At 44.8% G+C, this 14495-nt stretch overlaps 1 protein-coding gene across 1 annotated transcript; it reads right to left on the reverse strand.

The window, feature by feature from the left end:
• Nucleotides 1-813: 813 nt before the first annotated feature.
• Nucleotides 814-2520, reverse strand: LOC140370108 (tripartite motif-containing protein 16-like). The gene has a single exon (XM_072457080.1). The coding sequence runs from the start codon at nucleotides 2500-2502 to the stop codon at nucleotides 871-873; it is 1632 nt and encodes a 543-aa protein (XP_072313181.1). The 5' UTR covers nucleotides 2503-2520; the 3' UTR covers nucleotides 814-870.
• Between the last annotated feature and the right edge of the window lie 11975 nt (nucleotides 2521-14495).

Genomic DNA, 14495 nt, shown 5'->3' on the forward strand with positions numbered 1-14495 from the left:
GTTTGATATCTGTAAAATCTGACTCCAGTGCCTTAATAATGGCTGAAGGGGTCACCGGAGGAACTTCTTTAACAGACACTCTATGACACAAACCAGTTACATCGCTAGCGTTTACAAGCTTGGGGCACCTAAGCTTGTAAACGCTAGCGATGTAACGCTAGCGATTTAACTGGTCCTACAATGCTCCAACCGGTCCTAATTGGTGCAGTTTTAGATGAAATAAGAACATGACTTTTTACATCTGACAAAGAGTTAAATACAGTTACATTACACCAGGAAGAACATTTGAACTGAAAGAAAGTTCAAATGAAGTGAGTTAAAAACAGTGTATGATGTAAAATATGTAGCGAATATATGAGTTTAGTTTGAACAGTCATAGTTTGAACAGTCATAGTTTGAACAATCAAAGTTTAAACAGTCATAGTTTGAACAGTCATAGTTTAAACAGTCATAGTTTAAACAGTCATAATTTGAACAGTCATAGTTTGTATTGTTGAGTGAAACAAAAGCTCGTCTGAACCACATTCTAACTCAATATTGTGTCCAATGTTTTAATGAATCAGTTTTTCTCATGATTTGGTTCTCCACAAGTTTAAACGTGTTTAGCGAAAATAACCACAATATTGTCAGTGAAACTTAATTTCATGTAAATACTATAATTCTTACCTCAATTTTGATACATTGATCATTAACATATTTTTGTAATATTCTAGAACCTTTTTTTTTCTTCAGTTTTGTCCAAATTAGTATCTAGTTTTGATGATAATATTAGTTTGTTAGTATTGATTTTATTTTTTTTAAACTAAACTTTTATTAGTTAAAAATAAAAGGCACAAATTAGATCCTGAACTGTGGAGAACAAAAGCTGTTTTATTTGAGTTTAAGGAAATGTGCAGTGGATCCAGTACCAATCCTGACTCCAGCGTAAAGAGAGTGAGTGAAAGTGGTCTGGACTCTGTGGATGAGGCTCATGGTACTTTCAGAGACATTGTAAAACGCCAAAACCCCTGCACTGTGGTCCAGGTAAACCCCGATTCTGGACGAGAATGAACCTGAGACCTGGGACCGGACTGAGTTAAACATAAATGAAAGACTGTTTTTTTGACAGACTAAGGCCCAGGATTTGTCATTGTTTCCAAATCCACATTCACCAGAGCCTCCTTTTCTCTGAATATCTCTATATGAAACTGCTATATAAACCCACTTCCCGCTCCACTCCACCTCCCAGTAACATCGGCCCGTCAGACTCTCTCTGCTCAGGACCTGACCCCAGAAACTGAATCTGTCTGAATGATCAGGATAACTCTGGTCTTCTCTCATACGTGTTGCTCTTCTGTTTCCATCAGACAGAGACAGTTTGGTCTTAGCTGTGTTTGGGTCCAGAGTGATTTCTGTATAATATTGTAAGAAGTCCTCTCTGGAGCTGGGTTCAGCTGGTGACAGCAAAACCTGGAGTGGACTCAGAGTGAGCTGGAGTTCGTCCCTGAGCGCTGACACAGCTCTGGTCACGTCCTCAAAGTAGCTCCGGGGCCCTGTCTGAATCCTGGCTGGCTCTGTGCTCTGTGTGTCTGTGGACAGTGAAGCGTAGAGCTGTAGAAACTGGTTATGATCCGGAGTGAGGGACAGTGTGTCCAGCTCAGAGATGCTCCTCTTCAGCTCAGTCACGTCCTGCTTTAGTTGGTCCTGGAGCTCTTGGACTCGGCTCAGTTGGGTCTGCTCCTGGGAGAGGATCTGCTGCTCCACTTCAGAGCCTCTTTTCTCCAGGAGAAGGACCATCTCTCTGAAGCTGTCCCTGCTGCGCTGCACTGCTGTCTGGGCAGAGCGGCTGAGATCCTGAGCCTCCTGTTTGAACCTCTTCAGGTCTGTGTCTTTGTCCTGGAGGCTCTGGAGCAGCAGGGCCCTCCTGGTCGGCTGCTCTGCCTGTTTCTGGGCCCTCTCTGAGGCAGAGGACACTATGTCGTGGCCCATGTGCTGGTCCAAACAGAGAGAGCAGATGTTCTGCTGGTCGGTGCGGCAGAATAAATCCATCATTTTTTGGTGTTGAAAGCAGATGTTTTCCTGGAGCTTGTGGGACGGCGCCACCAGCTGGTGTTTCTGTAACGCTGCAGCATCATAATGAGGCTGGAGGTGGCTCTCACAGTATGAAGCCACACACTGCAGACAGGACTGGACAGCTTTCATCTTCCTCCCAGTGCACACATCACAGGACACATCCTGAGGTCCGGCATAGCAGCGGTCAGCAGGGGGCGCTGCGAGCCCAGTCTTCTTCAGCCGTTCTACTAAACCTGCTAACATGATGCTTTTGATGAGGACAGGCCTGGGGCTGAAGCTCTGGCGACACTCAGGACAGCTGTAGAGCTTCTCCTCGTCCTCTTGGTCCCAGTGGTATTGGACACAGTTCCTGCAGTAGCTGTGTCCACAGGGAATAGTCACCGGATCCTTCAGTAGATCCAAACACACGGGACAGAAAAAGGATTCTTGGTTGAGTGCTTTCTGCGCCATCTCTCCTGGATCAGAGCGACTGAAAGTTAGACTTTGACACCACACCCACAGCTCTGTGTAGATCTGAGGAGGAAGCAGGAAGCACCGAGCAGCAGCACTTTAAAGACACACACAACTTTTCTCTGTCAACATGTTTGTCTCATCATTTCAGAGGACAGGGGCCTTTACAAGTTGTTTTTGAAAGAAATATTTAAAGTGAAAACCAACCAATTTCACACAAACTTAGCTTTGTCTGATAATTTCCCAACAAACTCAAGTGTCTGGCTGCAGACCTCAATCCAGAGTCCCCTGCCCCGCAGACGTTAACCAGGAGGAACCTTCTTCTTCTTCTTCTTCTTCTTCTTCTTCTTCTTCTTCTTCTTCTTCTTCTTCTTCTTCTTCTTCTTCTTCTTCTTCTTCTTCTTCTTCTTCTTCTTCTTCTTCTTCTTCTTCTTCTTCGGTGTTTAATGGCAGTCGGTATCCAAGTGTTACATCACCGTCACCCACTGCAGTTGCACGTAGTAGTTGTTGTTGTTGTTGTTGTTTTATGGCGGTTGGCATCCAATTGTTGCATTACCGCCAGACTTTATTCCTCGTAGTTCAGACTTCACCGACAGGTCCAGATGAACGTAAACACTTCTTCTTCTTCTTCTTTGGTGTTTTATTACACCAAGTGTTACATTACTGCCAGACTTTATTCTTCAGGCTTTATTCTTTAGGCTTTATTCTTTAGGCTTTATTCTTTAGACTTTATTCTTTATTCTTTAGGCTTTATTCCCCTCCTCCACCAACGAAGTAAACACACTTCAAAGCAAATATACGTCAATAATGATACAATCTCTTTCTCTCTTTCTCCTTTTTTTACGGTCTAGCGTAAAACACAAACTTTGTGTAAATGCACCATTTCAGTTGGATGCCAACCGCCATTAAAAGCAACACAACAACAACAACAACAACAACAACAATGTGATTATTCATTTATAATTATTATTTTTAATAAATGGTGTTTTAGTTTTGAGAATCATTCACGTAAGAGGTTGTTGTTGTTGTTGTTGTTGTTGTGTTTATTTTAATGGTGGTTGAATGCTAACTGCAAAGGTGCATTTGCCGCCACCTACTGGATTGAGTGTGAACAGGAGATCAACAGAAACCATAATACCAAAAGGGGATTGTAGTGTAACACTACAAAGACGCTCTTAACTCTATAATCTTCCAATTAACCCTGTGTTATATAAGTTAGTAATTAGACTAAACTAGACTTGGATCGGTTTGAGGCTTTTTTATGTTTTTGTCTACTACCTTTAGATACAACAGGAACACAACTTTTATCCTCCACGCTCTCCAATTCTATATCAATGATGGATCCATCACTTCCCCCTGGAATCTCCTGTCCACGCTCTCTCCAGCCCGTGAACACTTCTCTGCTTCTCAAACCGTTAGTCTCTCCAAACCGTTCGCAGTCTGCTCGAAACACCTCAAATATTCTCTTCTCTTCTTCTTTTAGAAGTTGTTTTTGAAAGAAACATCCAAAGTGAAAAACCAAAAAGTTGACTGAAAGATGAAATGATAACATTCTTACACTACTACACTCGTTCATCTACACAACATCCACAGAAAACCATAGAATCCCTCTGATCCACCACTTCCTCACAAAATGTCCACATGTCTTCCACACTGGAAAAAAAATAATGAAAAACAAATGTTTTATGACTGTATTTTCTAATCCTTCTGTTTTCTTAATGTAATTTAGATTTTGGGACAGCAAATTCACATAAAAACAGATGGATTTAAGAAAAGATAAGATAAGATATTCCTTTATTGTCCCACATGGGGAAATTTCATTGGTGCAACGCAGGTAGATACAGAGGTAGATCCAGAAGAACAGATCACTTATAGGAAGTCTGAAAAACACTTTCAGTAGAAGATCTCCTATAAATAAATAAAAACTCCCATAGACAAACAAATAAATAAATACCATTGCATGTGATCCCGACAGTAATTGAACATGAATATGTGTCACGACAGCACATAGATTGCACATGAATTTCATAGTAATTGCACATGAATTGCACATGAATTCCAACAGCAATTGCACATATGACAGAATTGCACATCAGTATTAGGTTAGGTCAGTATTGCGAGTGTTCAGGACTAACAGTTTTTGTTATAAAGTCTGACAGCAGCAGGAAGGAAAGACCTACGGAACCTTTCCTTCACACATCGAGGGTGGATCAGTCTCTCACTGAAGCTGCTCTCCAGAGCGGAGAGAGTGTCCTGCAGGGGGTGACACTCATGGTCCAGCATAGATGTGAATCTAGCCAGGACCCTCCTGTCCCCCACCTCCTGCACCGAGTCCAGAGCACAGCCCAGGACGGAGCTGGACTTCTTGATGACTCTGTCCAGCCTCCTCCTCTCCCTCTCTGTGATGCTGCTGCTCCAGCAGACCACACCATACAGGAGGGCCGATGCCACCACAGAGTCGTAGAAGGTCTTAAGGAGTGGCCCTGTCACTCCAAAAGACCTGAGTCTCCTCAGGAGGTAGAGCCGACTCTGGCTCTTCCTGTGCAGTGCGTCTGTGTTATGAGTCCAGTCCAGTTTGTGGTTCAGATGAACACCCAGGTACTTGTATGAGTCCACTCTCTCAATGTCCCGTCCCTGTATGTTCACTGGTGAGGGGGCAGTGGGGTGGCGTCTGCGGAAATCCACCACCATCTCCTTGGTCTTCCCCGCGTTGATGAGGAGGTGGTTCCGCTGACACCAGTCCACAAAGTCCTGCGCCAGTCCTCTGTACGCATCATCGTCGTCCGTGATGAGTCCGATGATGGCAGAGTCGTCAGAGAACTTCTGCAGGACACAGCTGCCCGTGTCATGTCTGAAGTCTGCAGTGTAAAGGGTGAAGAGAAAGGGCGCGAGGACAGTGCCCTGGGGCGCCCCCACACTGCAGGTCCAAGTGTCAGACACACAGTTCCGGGCTCTCACAAACTGGGGTCGGTCTGTGAGGTAGTCCAGGATCCACTCTGCCAGGTCATACTCCACACCAGCCGTCTCCAGCTTGTCCCTCAGGAGCAGCGGCTGGATGGTGTTGAAGGTGCTGGAAAGATCGAAGAACAGAATCCTCACAGAGCTGCCAGGCTTTTCCAGGTGAGAGAGAGAGCGGTGCAGCAGGGAGATGACGGCGTCCTCCACTCCCATGGCTGAGCTCACGGTGGAGCGGAGTTGGTCTAGGACCAGCCGCTCCAGTGTCTTCATCAGGTGGGACGTGAGAGCCACTGGCCTGAAGCTGTTGAGATCTTTGGGGTGCGGTGTCTTAGGCACAGGTACCAGACAGGAGGTCTTCCAGACCTGTGGTACCACCCTCAGCTTCAGGCTCATGTTGAAGACATGCTCCACAACTCCACACAGTTCATCTGCGCAGGACTTAAGGAGCCTGGGGCTCATGATGTCCGAAATAAGACTCAAAATGCAGCGTGATACGGAATCTTTTTCAACAAAATGTATAAAGGTCTTTTACCAGATTGTAAAGGAGAATCATCTGAAGAGCTTTGATGAGTTGGAAAAAGTCCTTTGGCTTAGAGAAACAGGACTTTTATATGTATTTAAAAATAAGGAGTTATAATAACTAAGACATAAAATAAAATGTATTCTTCTCCCCCCAGGCCCTTCCTGTAGTCTAACCCCTCTTGGCTCCGACCTGAGTCCTACTTCCCCTTTAACTATATCTAATGAAGATATACTGCATCAGAACCTGTGGTATTTCCTTTAGAATGTCAAATTATTTTATTACTCATCACGTCAACCCCCCCTGAGGTGTTGCTGTTGGTGTCCCTGTGATAAGACATCTGCTCTACCCTGGCCTCTCCCCGATTCTTTGCCAGTCAATAGCCCTTGTTATCTCTGACTATCTTTTATGACCCATACCCTCCCATGTCCCCCCACTCTGCGTCGTTTGCTTTAGTTAATGACACATTCATGTCTTTCCAAGGAGGACATCCGCACGTCACTATTTAACTTATTCCCTCACTTACGTCTACATCGCAATACGAGGTTTCCTCATGATAATACAAATAAATAAGTTACTGATATAACTTTTAATATCACTTTACTTACTGCCCGTTCTACTCCTATGTCCAAAACACCAGTAGTCACTCATTTACCCATATTATCACTCCCAGGCCCGTGCCTGTATTTGATCCTAAATTTAAAAACACTTCTGTCTTTTCGTCACGTACATTCATCTAGTCATGCCTTAAGTCCAAAAAGATAATTTTCGTCAAGTCCAAAAATAAAACAAAACAAAACAAAACATAGCTTTGTTCTGTGCACTCAAAAAACACGATACCGTAAAAACACAACTTTTGTCTTCTATGTCGGGGACAGGAAGTGTCCTGTCTGTGATCACATTCCCCAAACTATTGGCCATCTATAAAAAACTGAATTAATCTTCATCTTTTAGCAAGTTTAATACAATCTTTATAATTGATTGTTGTCAATCAAAACAAAACCCTTAGAATTTGTTCTAACGAGCTCTCAATACTCAAATTTAAAACCAGCTGGGTTTAGTTACTAATTCATTCATTCAGAGCGTCCTCTGAGTGCTTTCTTTTCCCGTCTCCTGTGTTCTTGACCCCCCTTATCTCCCCCTCTCTGCCACGTCATCTGAGCCCCTCTGGAAGTCTCCCTCCAAAATCCTCTGACTTTTCCTTTTACAGTTTAGGGTGATAATTTTGGCATTATGTGGTCTCGGTCGTCTGAGAGAAATGCTACTTGCTTTCCAGACACGTCATATCTCAAGCTCCTAGTAGAATCGCTTATTGATTTTCCACCGGAGATAATGCTATGTGTTTAAAGATTCACCTGTGACTGCAAATTTTAGATCTCTCAGAATAACACCTTGTGACCCTTGTATGATTAATTGTGATTCACACTTGTTAGTTGATCACTTATTAATCCTCATTCACACATTCACACTTACTTACTTTGCTCGTGCACAGCGCTTACATTCACACATCTTTATGTCAGTAACAACTCGGCATAAGGCTTCATAACTTTCTTTCGGTGAGAAACTTAACTCGTGATGAGCAATTTAACTCCTTTATGTGAGAAACTTATCTACACAAAGCCAACCAATATTTTTCAGAAATATCAAACTAATGCTCTAACGCTAACAATATTTTTCAGAAATATCAAACTAATGCATAAAACGTTTTATGTCTAACTCTTTTTCACACACCAAGTTTTGTCTGACCTTCTTTGTCGCCTGTGTTCTCCTGCTGCCTCGAAACGACGCGCTCTCCTCGCGGAGAATGAGGTGCGATGGGCGGCCACGGGGAAAAGTGGACTTCATTCTGCTGTGGACACAGACTTCACCGATTCACCCGTCAATCTCTGCGAGGGGCAGCTGGTCGTCCGGCTCGATAGGACCAGAAAATGTCAAGAAATTAGACATACACCGATGCTATTCCTTAACACATAGAGAACACAATTCAACTTAGAATATGGAAACGACACAGAAATATCAGACATTTGTATGGCAAGCTTGGGAGAAAACCCCGGGACTGGTCACGCAGGCTGTTGTAAGCAGCCTCCGTGATCCTCCTGCGTCTCACACGTTTTTCTCTTGCTGGTTGGTTTTATTAGATATTCTGGAATAGGCGGGTCACATTTCTCATTGGTCAGATTCACATCAAGGCACTTGGTATTTTTCCGTAGAGATAAAGCCTGCAAGGGGGGGTGCAACTCCCCCCCTGGGGTGTTACCCAAACTCCCCTGAGTAAACATTCCGTTGCTCCATCTTTACGACCCCTTCACAAACAAATGCTGTCACACACCCGTTTTTCTCTTTGACTGATGATGCAGATAATATATCACTATTATGCAGGTAAAATACATCACAGAAATATAATCATATGTTCACATTTTATCACACTAACCCTTCTGCCACGGTCACTAACCCTTCTGCCACAGTCACTAACCCTTCTGCCACAGTCACTAACCCTTCTGCCACAGTCACTAACCCTTCTGCCAGGAAACATTCTCTATTTTGACCCTGAACAGTCAGAACTGCTCTAAGTTTGACTGAACTAAACTTATACATCTTGGAACATCAAAGTTTCTTGTTATAAATGAACTGTTTATAGCTGCTGTTTGTATGTGAGCCTGAAATACACCATTTATCATGACAAAAACTAGTTTAGCCACTTAAGTTTCAAATGTGAGATCATTATCTGTAGAAACAAGTATTTTACCACACTTTTTGTAACACTTTATCCAGGCGTTAGATAAAAGGATCTTTACCTCCTCCAAATCTATTCAAATCTATTCAAATTGGATTCATGTGGAAACATTAGACTTTTGACTTCTTCAGCCTCCAAACATCAATGAGGCTCTAATGAAGCTGACAACGAGAGGAATCCATTTCTTTACAGAGACACTACATTATGTTATTGAAATTCATATTCCACACTTGAAGGAGGTCTACCCATGAGCGGCTCATTTCGACCGCTTGTATCCGCGATCTTGTTCTTTCGGTCACTACCCAAAGCTCATGACCATAGGTGAGGGTAGGAACGTAGACCGACCGGTAAATAGAGAGCTTTGCCTTTGGGCTCAGCTCCCTCTTTACCACAACGGTCCGATGCAGCGACTGCATCACTGCAGCCGCTGCACCGATCCGCCTGTCCATCTCACGCTCCATCCTTCCCTCACTCGTGAACAAGACCCCGAGATACTTGAACTCCTCCACTTGGGGCAAGGACTCCCCCCCCACCTGGAGAGGGCAAGCCACCTTTTTCCGGTCGAGAACCATGGCGTCGGATTTGGAGGTGCTGATTCTCATCCCAGCCGCTTCACACTCGGCTGCAAACCGTCCCAGTGCATGTTGCAGGTCCGGGTTTGATGGAGCCATCAGGACAACATCGTCTGCAAACAGCAGAGATGAGATCCTGTGGTCCCCAAACCGGACACGCTCCGACCCCTGACTGCGCCTAGAAATTCTGTCCATAAAAACTATGAACAGAACCGGTGACAAAGGGCAGCCCTGAGGAGTCCAACATGCACTGGGAACAGGTCTGACTTACTGCCGGCAATGTGAACACAGCTCCTGCTCCGGTCATACAGGGACTGGACAGCACTGAGCAAAGGGCCCCGGACCCCGTACTCCCGGAGCACCCCCCAAAGGACACCCCGAGGGACACGGTCGAAAGCCTTCTCCAGATCCACAAAGCACACGTGGACTGGTTGGGCAAACTCCCATGAACCCTCGAGCACCCGATGGAGGGTATAGAGCTGGTCCAGTGTTCCACGACCGGGACGAAAACCACTCTGCTCCTCCTGAATCCCAGGTTCGACTATCGGTCGGATTCTCCTCTCCAGTACCTTGGAATAGACCTTACCCGGGAGGCTGAGGAGTGTGATCCCTCTGTAGTTCGAACACACCCTCCGGTCCCCATTCTTGAACAGAGGGACCACCACCCCGGTCTGCCAGTCCAGAGGCACGATCCCCGACCGCCACGCGATGTTGCAGAGACGTGTCAACCAAGATAGTCCTACAACATCCAGATATTTTAGGTACTCAGGGCGGATCTCATCCACCCCCGGAGCCCTGCCACAGAGGAGTTTGCGAACAACCTCAGTGACTTCAGCTTGGGTGATGGATGAGCCAGCCTCCGAGTCCCCGGTCTCTACTTCCTCTTCGGAAGACGTGACTGAGGGATTAAGGAGATCCTCAAAGTATTCCTTCCACCGTCCAACGACATCCCCAGTCGAGGTCAGCAGGCCTCCACCCGCACCGTAAACGGTGTTGGTGAGGCACTGCTTCCCCCTCCTGAGGCGCCGGACGGTTTGCCAGAATTTCTTTGGTGCCGACCGATAGTCCTCCACCATGGCCTCCCCGAACTCCTCCCAGGTCCGGGTTTTTGCCTCTGCGACAACACGAGCCGCGGCTTGCCTGGCCTGCCCATACCTGTCGATGACCTCCGGAGACCCACAAGCCAGAGTGGCCTGATAGGCCTCCTTCTTCAGTCTGACGGCATCCCTTACTTCCGGTGTCCACCAACGGGTTCGGGGGTTGCCGCCACGACAGGCACCGGAGACCTTGCGACCACAGCTCCGAGCAGCCGCATCAACAATGGAGGCGGAGAACATGGTCCACTCGGACTCAATGTCCCCAGCCTCCCCCGGGACATGGGAGAAGCTCTCCCGTATGTGCGAGTTGAATACCCTACTGACAGAGGGCTCCACAAGACGTTCCCAACAGACCCTCACAATGCGCTTGGGTCTGCCAAGTCTGTCCGGCTTCCTCCCCCGCCAGCGGATCCAACTCACCACCAGGTGGTGATCGGTTGACAACTCTGCCCCTCTCTTCACCCGAGTGTCCAAGACACGCGGCCGGAGGTCAGATGACACGACAACAAAGTCGATCATTGACCTCCGGCCTAGGGTGTCAAATCAAATCAAATCAAATCAATTTATTTTTGTAAGGCCCAAAATCACAACAACAGTTGCCTCTGAGGGCCACAGGGAGAAGTGTCCTGGTGCCATGTGCACTGATGGACACCCTTGTGCTTGAACATGGTGTTCGTTATGGACAATCCGTGGCCAGCACAGAAGTCCAATAACTGAACACCGCTCGGGTTCAGATCGGGGAAGCCGTTCTTCCCGATCACCCCTCCCCAGGTGTCACTGTCATTGCCCATGTGGGCGTTGAAGTCCCCCAGTAGAACAACGGAGTCCCTGGTCAGTGCACTGTCCAGTACCCCTCCCAAGGACACCAAGAAGGCCGGGGTGAACTCCAACACGTGGCGGCTGAGCTGAGGGGCAATAAGCAAGCCCACACCAGCCCGTCGCCTCTCCCCGCGGGCAACCCCAGAGAAGTGGAGCGTCCAGCCCCTCTCGAGGAGCTGGGTTCCAGAGCCCGAACTGTGCGTGGAGGTGAAGCCGACTATATCTAATCGGTATCGCTCAACCTCCCGCACAAGCTAAGGCTCTTTCCCCCCCAGCGAGGTGACGTTTCATGTCCCCAGAGTTATTCTGTGTCTGGACCCATCCCAGGCCTGGCTCCAGGATGGGGCCCCGGTGACGCCAATCCGGGCGACGTAAACGGCCTTGTTCTTGTTGTCATCATAAGAGGTTCATTTACATTTACTCAAATAAAGAACTCATTTGTTTCTTCATTTCCTGTGACGTCTGTAGTGGAAAATAGGTCATGTCATGTCATCCTATCTATGTGAATATAAGAATATGTGTTACTGATACATGTGAATATAAGAATATGTGTTACTGATACATGTGAATATAAGAATATGTGTTACTGATACATGTGAATATAAGAATATGTGTTACTGATACATGTGAATATAAGAATATGTGTCACTGATACATGTGAATATAAGAATATGTGTTACTGATACATGTGAATATAAGAATATGTGTTACTGATACATGTGAATATAAGAATATGTGTTACTGATACATGTGAATATAAGAATATGTGTCACTGATACATGTGAATATAAGAATATGTGTTACTGATACATGTGAATATAAGAATATGTGTTATTGATACATGTGAATATAAGAATATGTGTCACTGATACATGTGAATATAAGAATATGTGTTATTGATACATGTGAATATAAGAATATGTGTTACTGATAGATGTGAATATAAGTATATGTGTTACTGATACATGTGAATATAAGAATATGTGTCACTGATACATGTGAATATAAGAATATGTGTTACTGATACATGTGAATATAAGAATATGTGTTATTGATACATGTGAATATAAGAATATGTGTTACTGATACAACTCTTCTGAAGCAGGGCTCGCCAGCTGCTTGTTTCTATGGAGATCTTTTTTTTACAGAGAATATTGCAGAGCCAAGTTACAGGTCAGATCTGTGGAGAGGCGACCCCGCTCACAGATAGAAATGTTTAAAGCCACAAAGAACACTCCAGGCAAAGCAGCTTCATCTCCATGGAGACGAGCAGGTGGAAGAGGCCACACCCCACAAACCAGCTTTTAGAGGATTGGACTATTTATAGAAACTATCTATGATCAAAACACTGACCTTTTGTACATTTAAACTACATCTGTTCAACTTTATTAAAGCTATTTAGTTTAATCATTATATTTAGTTTAATCATTATATTTAGTAAGTTTAATAATTATTTATAATGATAGATGATATGCATCAAAACCTTCACATATTTTGTTTATTAGGCGTAAAAAAACATTAGTTTATGTTTCCTAAATGTGAGAACAAATTCAGCCGGAAGAAAAAGGAAAACTCTTTATACACGACAAGGCAAGTTTATTTGTAGAACACATTTCATTCACAAGGAAATTCAAAGTGCTTCAAAAACAGGAAAAATGCATTAAAATCACAAAGAAATGACAGAAATCACAAAACAGTTTAAGAAATAAAAGAGAAGAGTCCAAAGAACCAGCTGGAACCAGCAGGAGGCCGGTCCATGTTTAGTCCTGACTCTGGCACCAGCAGGAGACCGGTCCATGTTTAGTCCTGACTCTGGCACCAGCAGGAGGCTGGTCCATGTTTAGTCCTGACTCTGGCACCAGCAGGAGGCCGGTCCACGTTTTGTCCTGACTCTGGCACCAGCAGGAGGCCGGTCCATGTTTAGTCCTGACTCTGGCACCAGCAGGAGGCCGGTCCACGTTTAGTCCTGACTCTGGCACCAGCAGGAGGCCGGTCCATGTTTAGTCCTGACTCTGGCACCAGCAGGAGGCCGGTCCATGTTCTGAGACTATTTCATCTCTAAAAACTGCAGACTCCGCCCCCTTTTTGTTTCTAGTGTTTCAGATTCAAACTTGAAGTTGGGTGAAGCAGATTCTATTAGAACTACATTTCCTGTGTGTTTGTCAAGCCATATTTCTGTTAAAACATGAAATCAAGATTAGAAGAAGAAATACAAATATAGCCGCAAGCGGCGATAATCGGCCCTCGCCACTTCGCCGCCACCCGCCCCATTTTCCTTTTATTACACCTACTGCCGAATCCGTGACGCTATCGTGTCTTCTCCCCTTTGCTTTACATGTAAATGGAAAAGTTTGCGGCTGCGCCACACAAAGTCTGCGATTTTTAAAAGAAACATTTTGATAACTTTTGATGGTCGACTCCTGAAGATGAGTCTCACCAAATTTCAGGTAAATAGGGGTAACGCCCGAGGAGGAGTTTGTAAAAATATAAAGTGTCAGCATGTTCACATTTCAGAGATTTGGCGATTTTCCCGATGGGAGGTTTCTGCTGCGCCGTAACAAATATGACATGGGTCTCAATGACTTTTTTGATCGGGATGTCAAAATGGAATTTAGTGCCAAATTTCGTAAAATTTCGAAAAATAAAACATTTTACCCTCCAAATAAAATGTAATTTCACTCTGTAGGGGGCGCTGTCGTGCCAAATTAAGGGTTCAACAACCGATTCAAATTTGACGCAATTCGGACTTTGTCTGCATAAACGGCAGCAGATTTAAAATCTGGTAAATTTCTGAAATTCCATGAAAGATATCAAAGTAATTTGGATGCCTTTTGATGTCCCACTCCTCGACATCATTTTCACCAAATTTCAGGGAGGGATTCGTGAAAGTTCAACATTTGGAAAAACTCCTGAGTCATAATTAGCAAATTTGGATCCAATATGGCCGACATGTTGTTGGGCAGACGGCTTTGCCGTAATAATGTTTTTTACTTCTCTTGTCACCATCTACCTCTGCGCCAAATTTCATGATTCTACGATTTGATTTTTTTTGGGCCATTTCCTATCTCCCAATACATTTTTTGTACATTTGGGGGCGCTGATGTGTCATTTAAAAAAATAGTTTTAGAAAAAGGAGATAGCCAGAATGTAGAGAGGCACGATTTTTAGAGGTGTGGACATTTTTTTGACTTTTTGTCAATGTTCACTGGGTGAAAAATGGGCGGGTTTGTCCCGAGAAGAAGAAAAAAGAAAGAATAATAAATATTCCGATGCAAAAACAATGTTTCCCATTT

Source organism: Eucyclogobius newberryi, unplaced genomic scaffold (genome assembly GCF_026437365.1).
Source record: "Eucyclogobius newberryi isolate DKJ021-1_F unplaced genomic scaffold, fEucNew1.0.hap1 SCAF_21, whole genome shotgun sequence".
NCBI lineage: Eukaryota > Metazoa > Chordata > Actinopteri > Gobiiformes > Gobiidae > Eucyclogobius > Eucyclogobius newberryi.

Excerpts from the sequence above, each read along its gene's own strand:
- LOC140370108 (XM_072457080.1), bottom strand. The coding sequence starts at position 2,502 with ATGGCGCAGAAAGCACTCAACCAAGAATCCTTTTTCTGTCCCGTGTGT.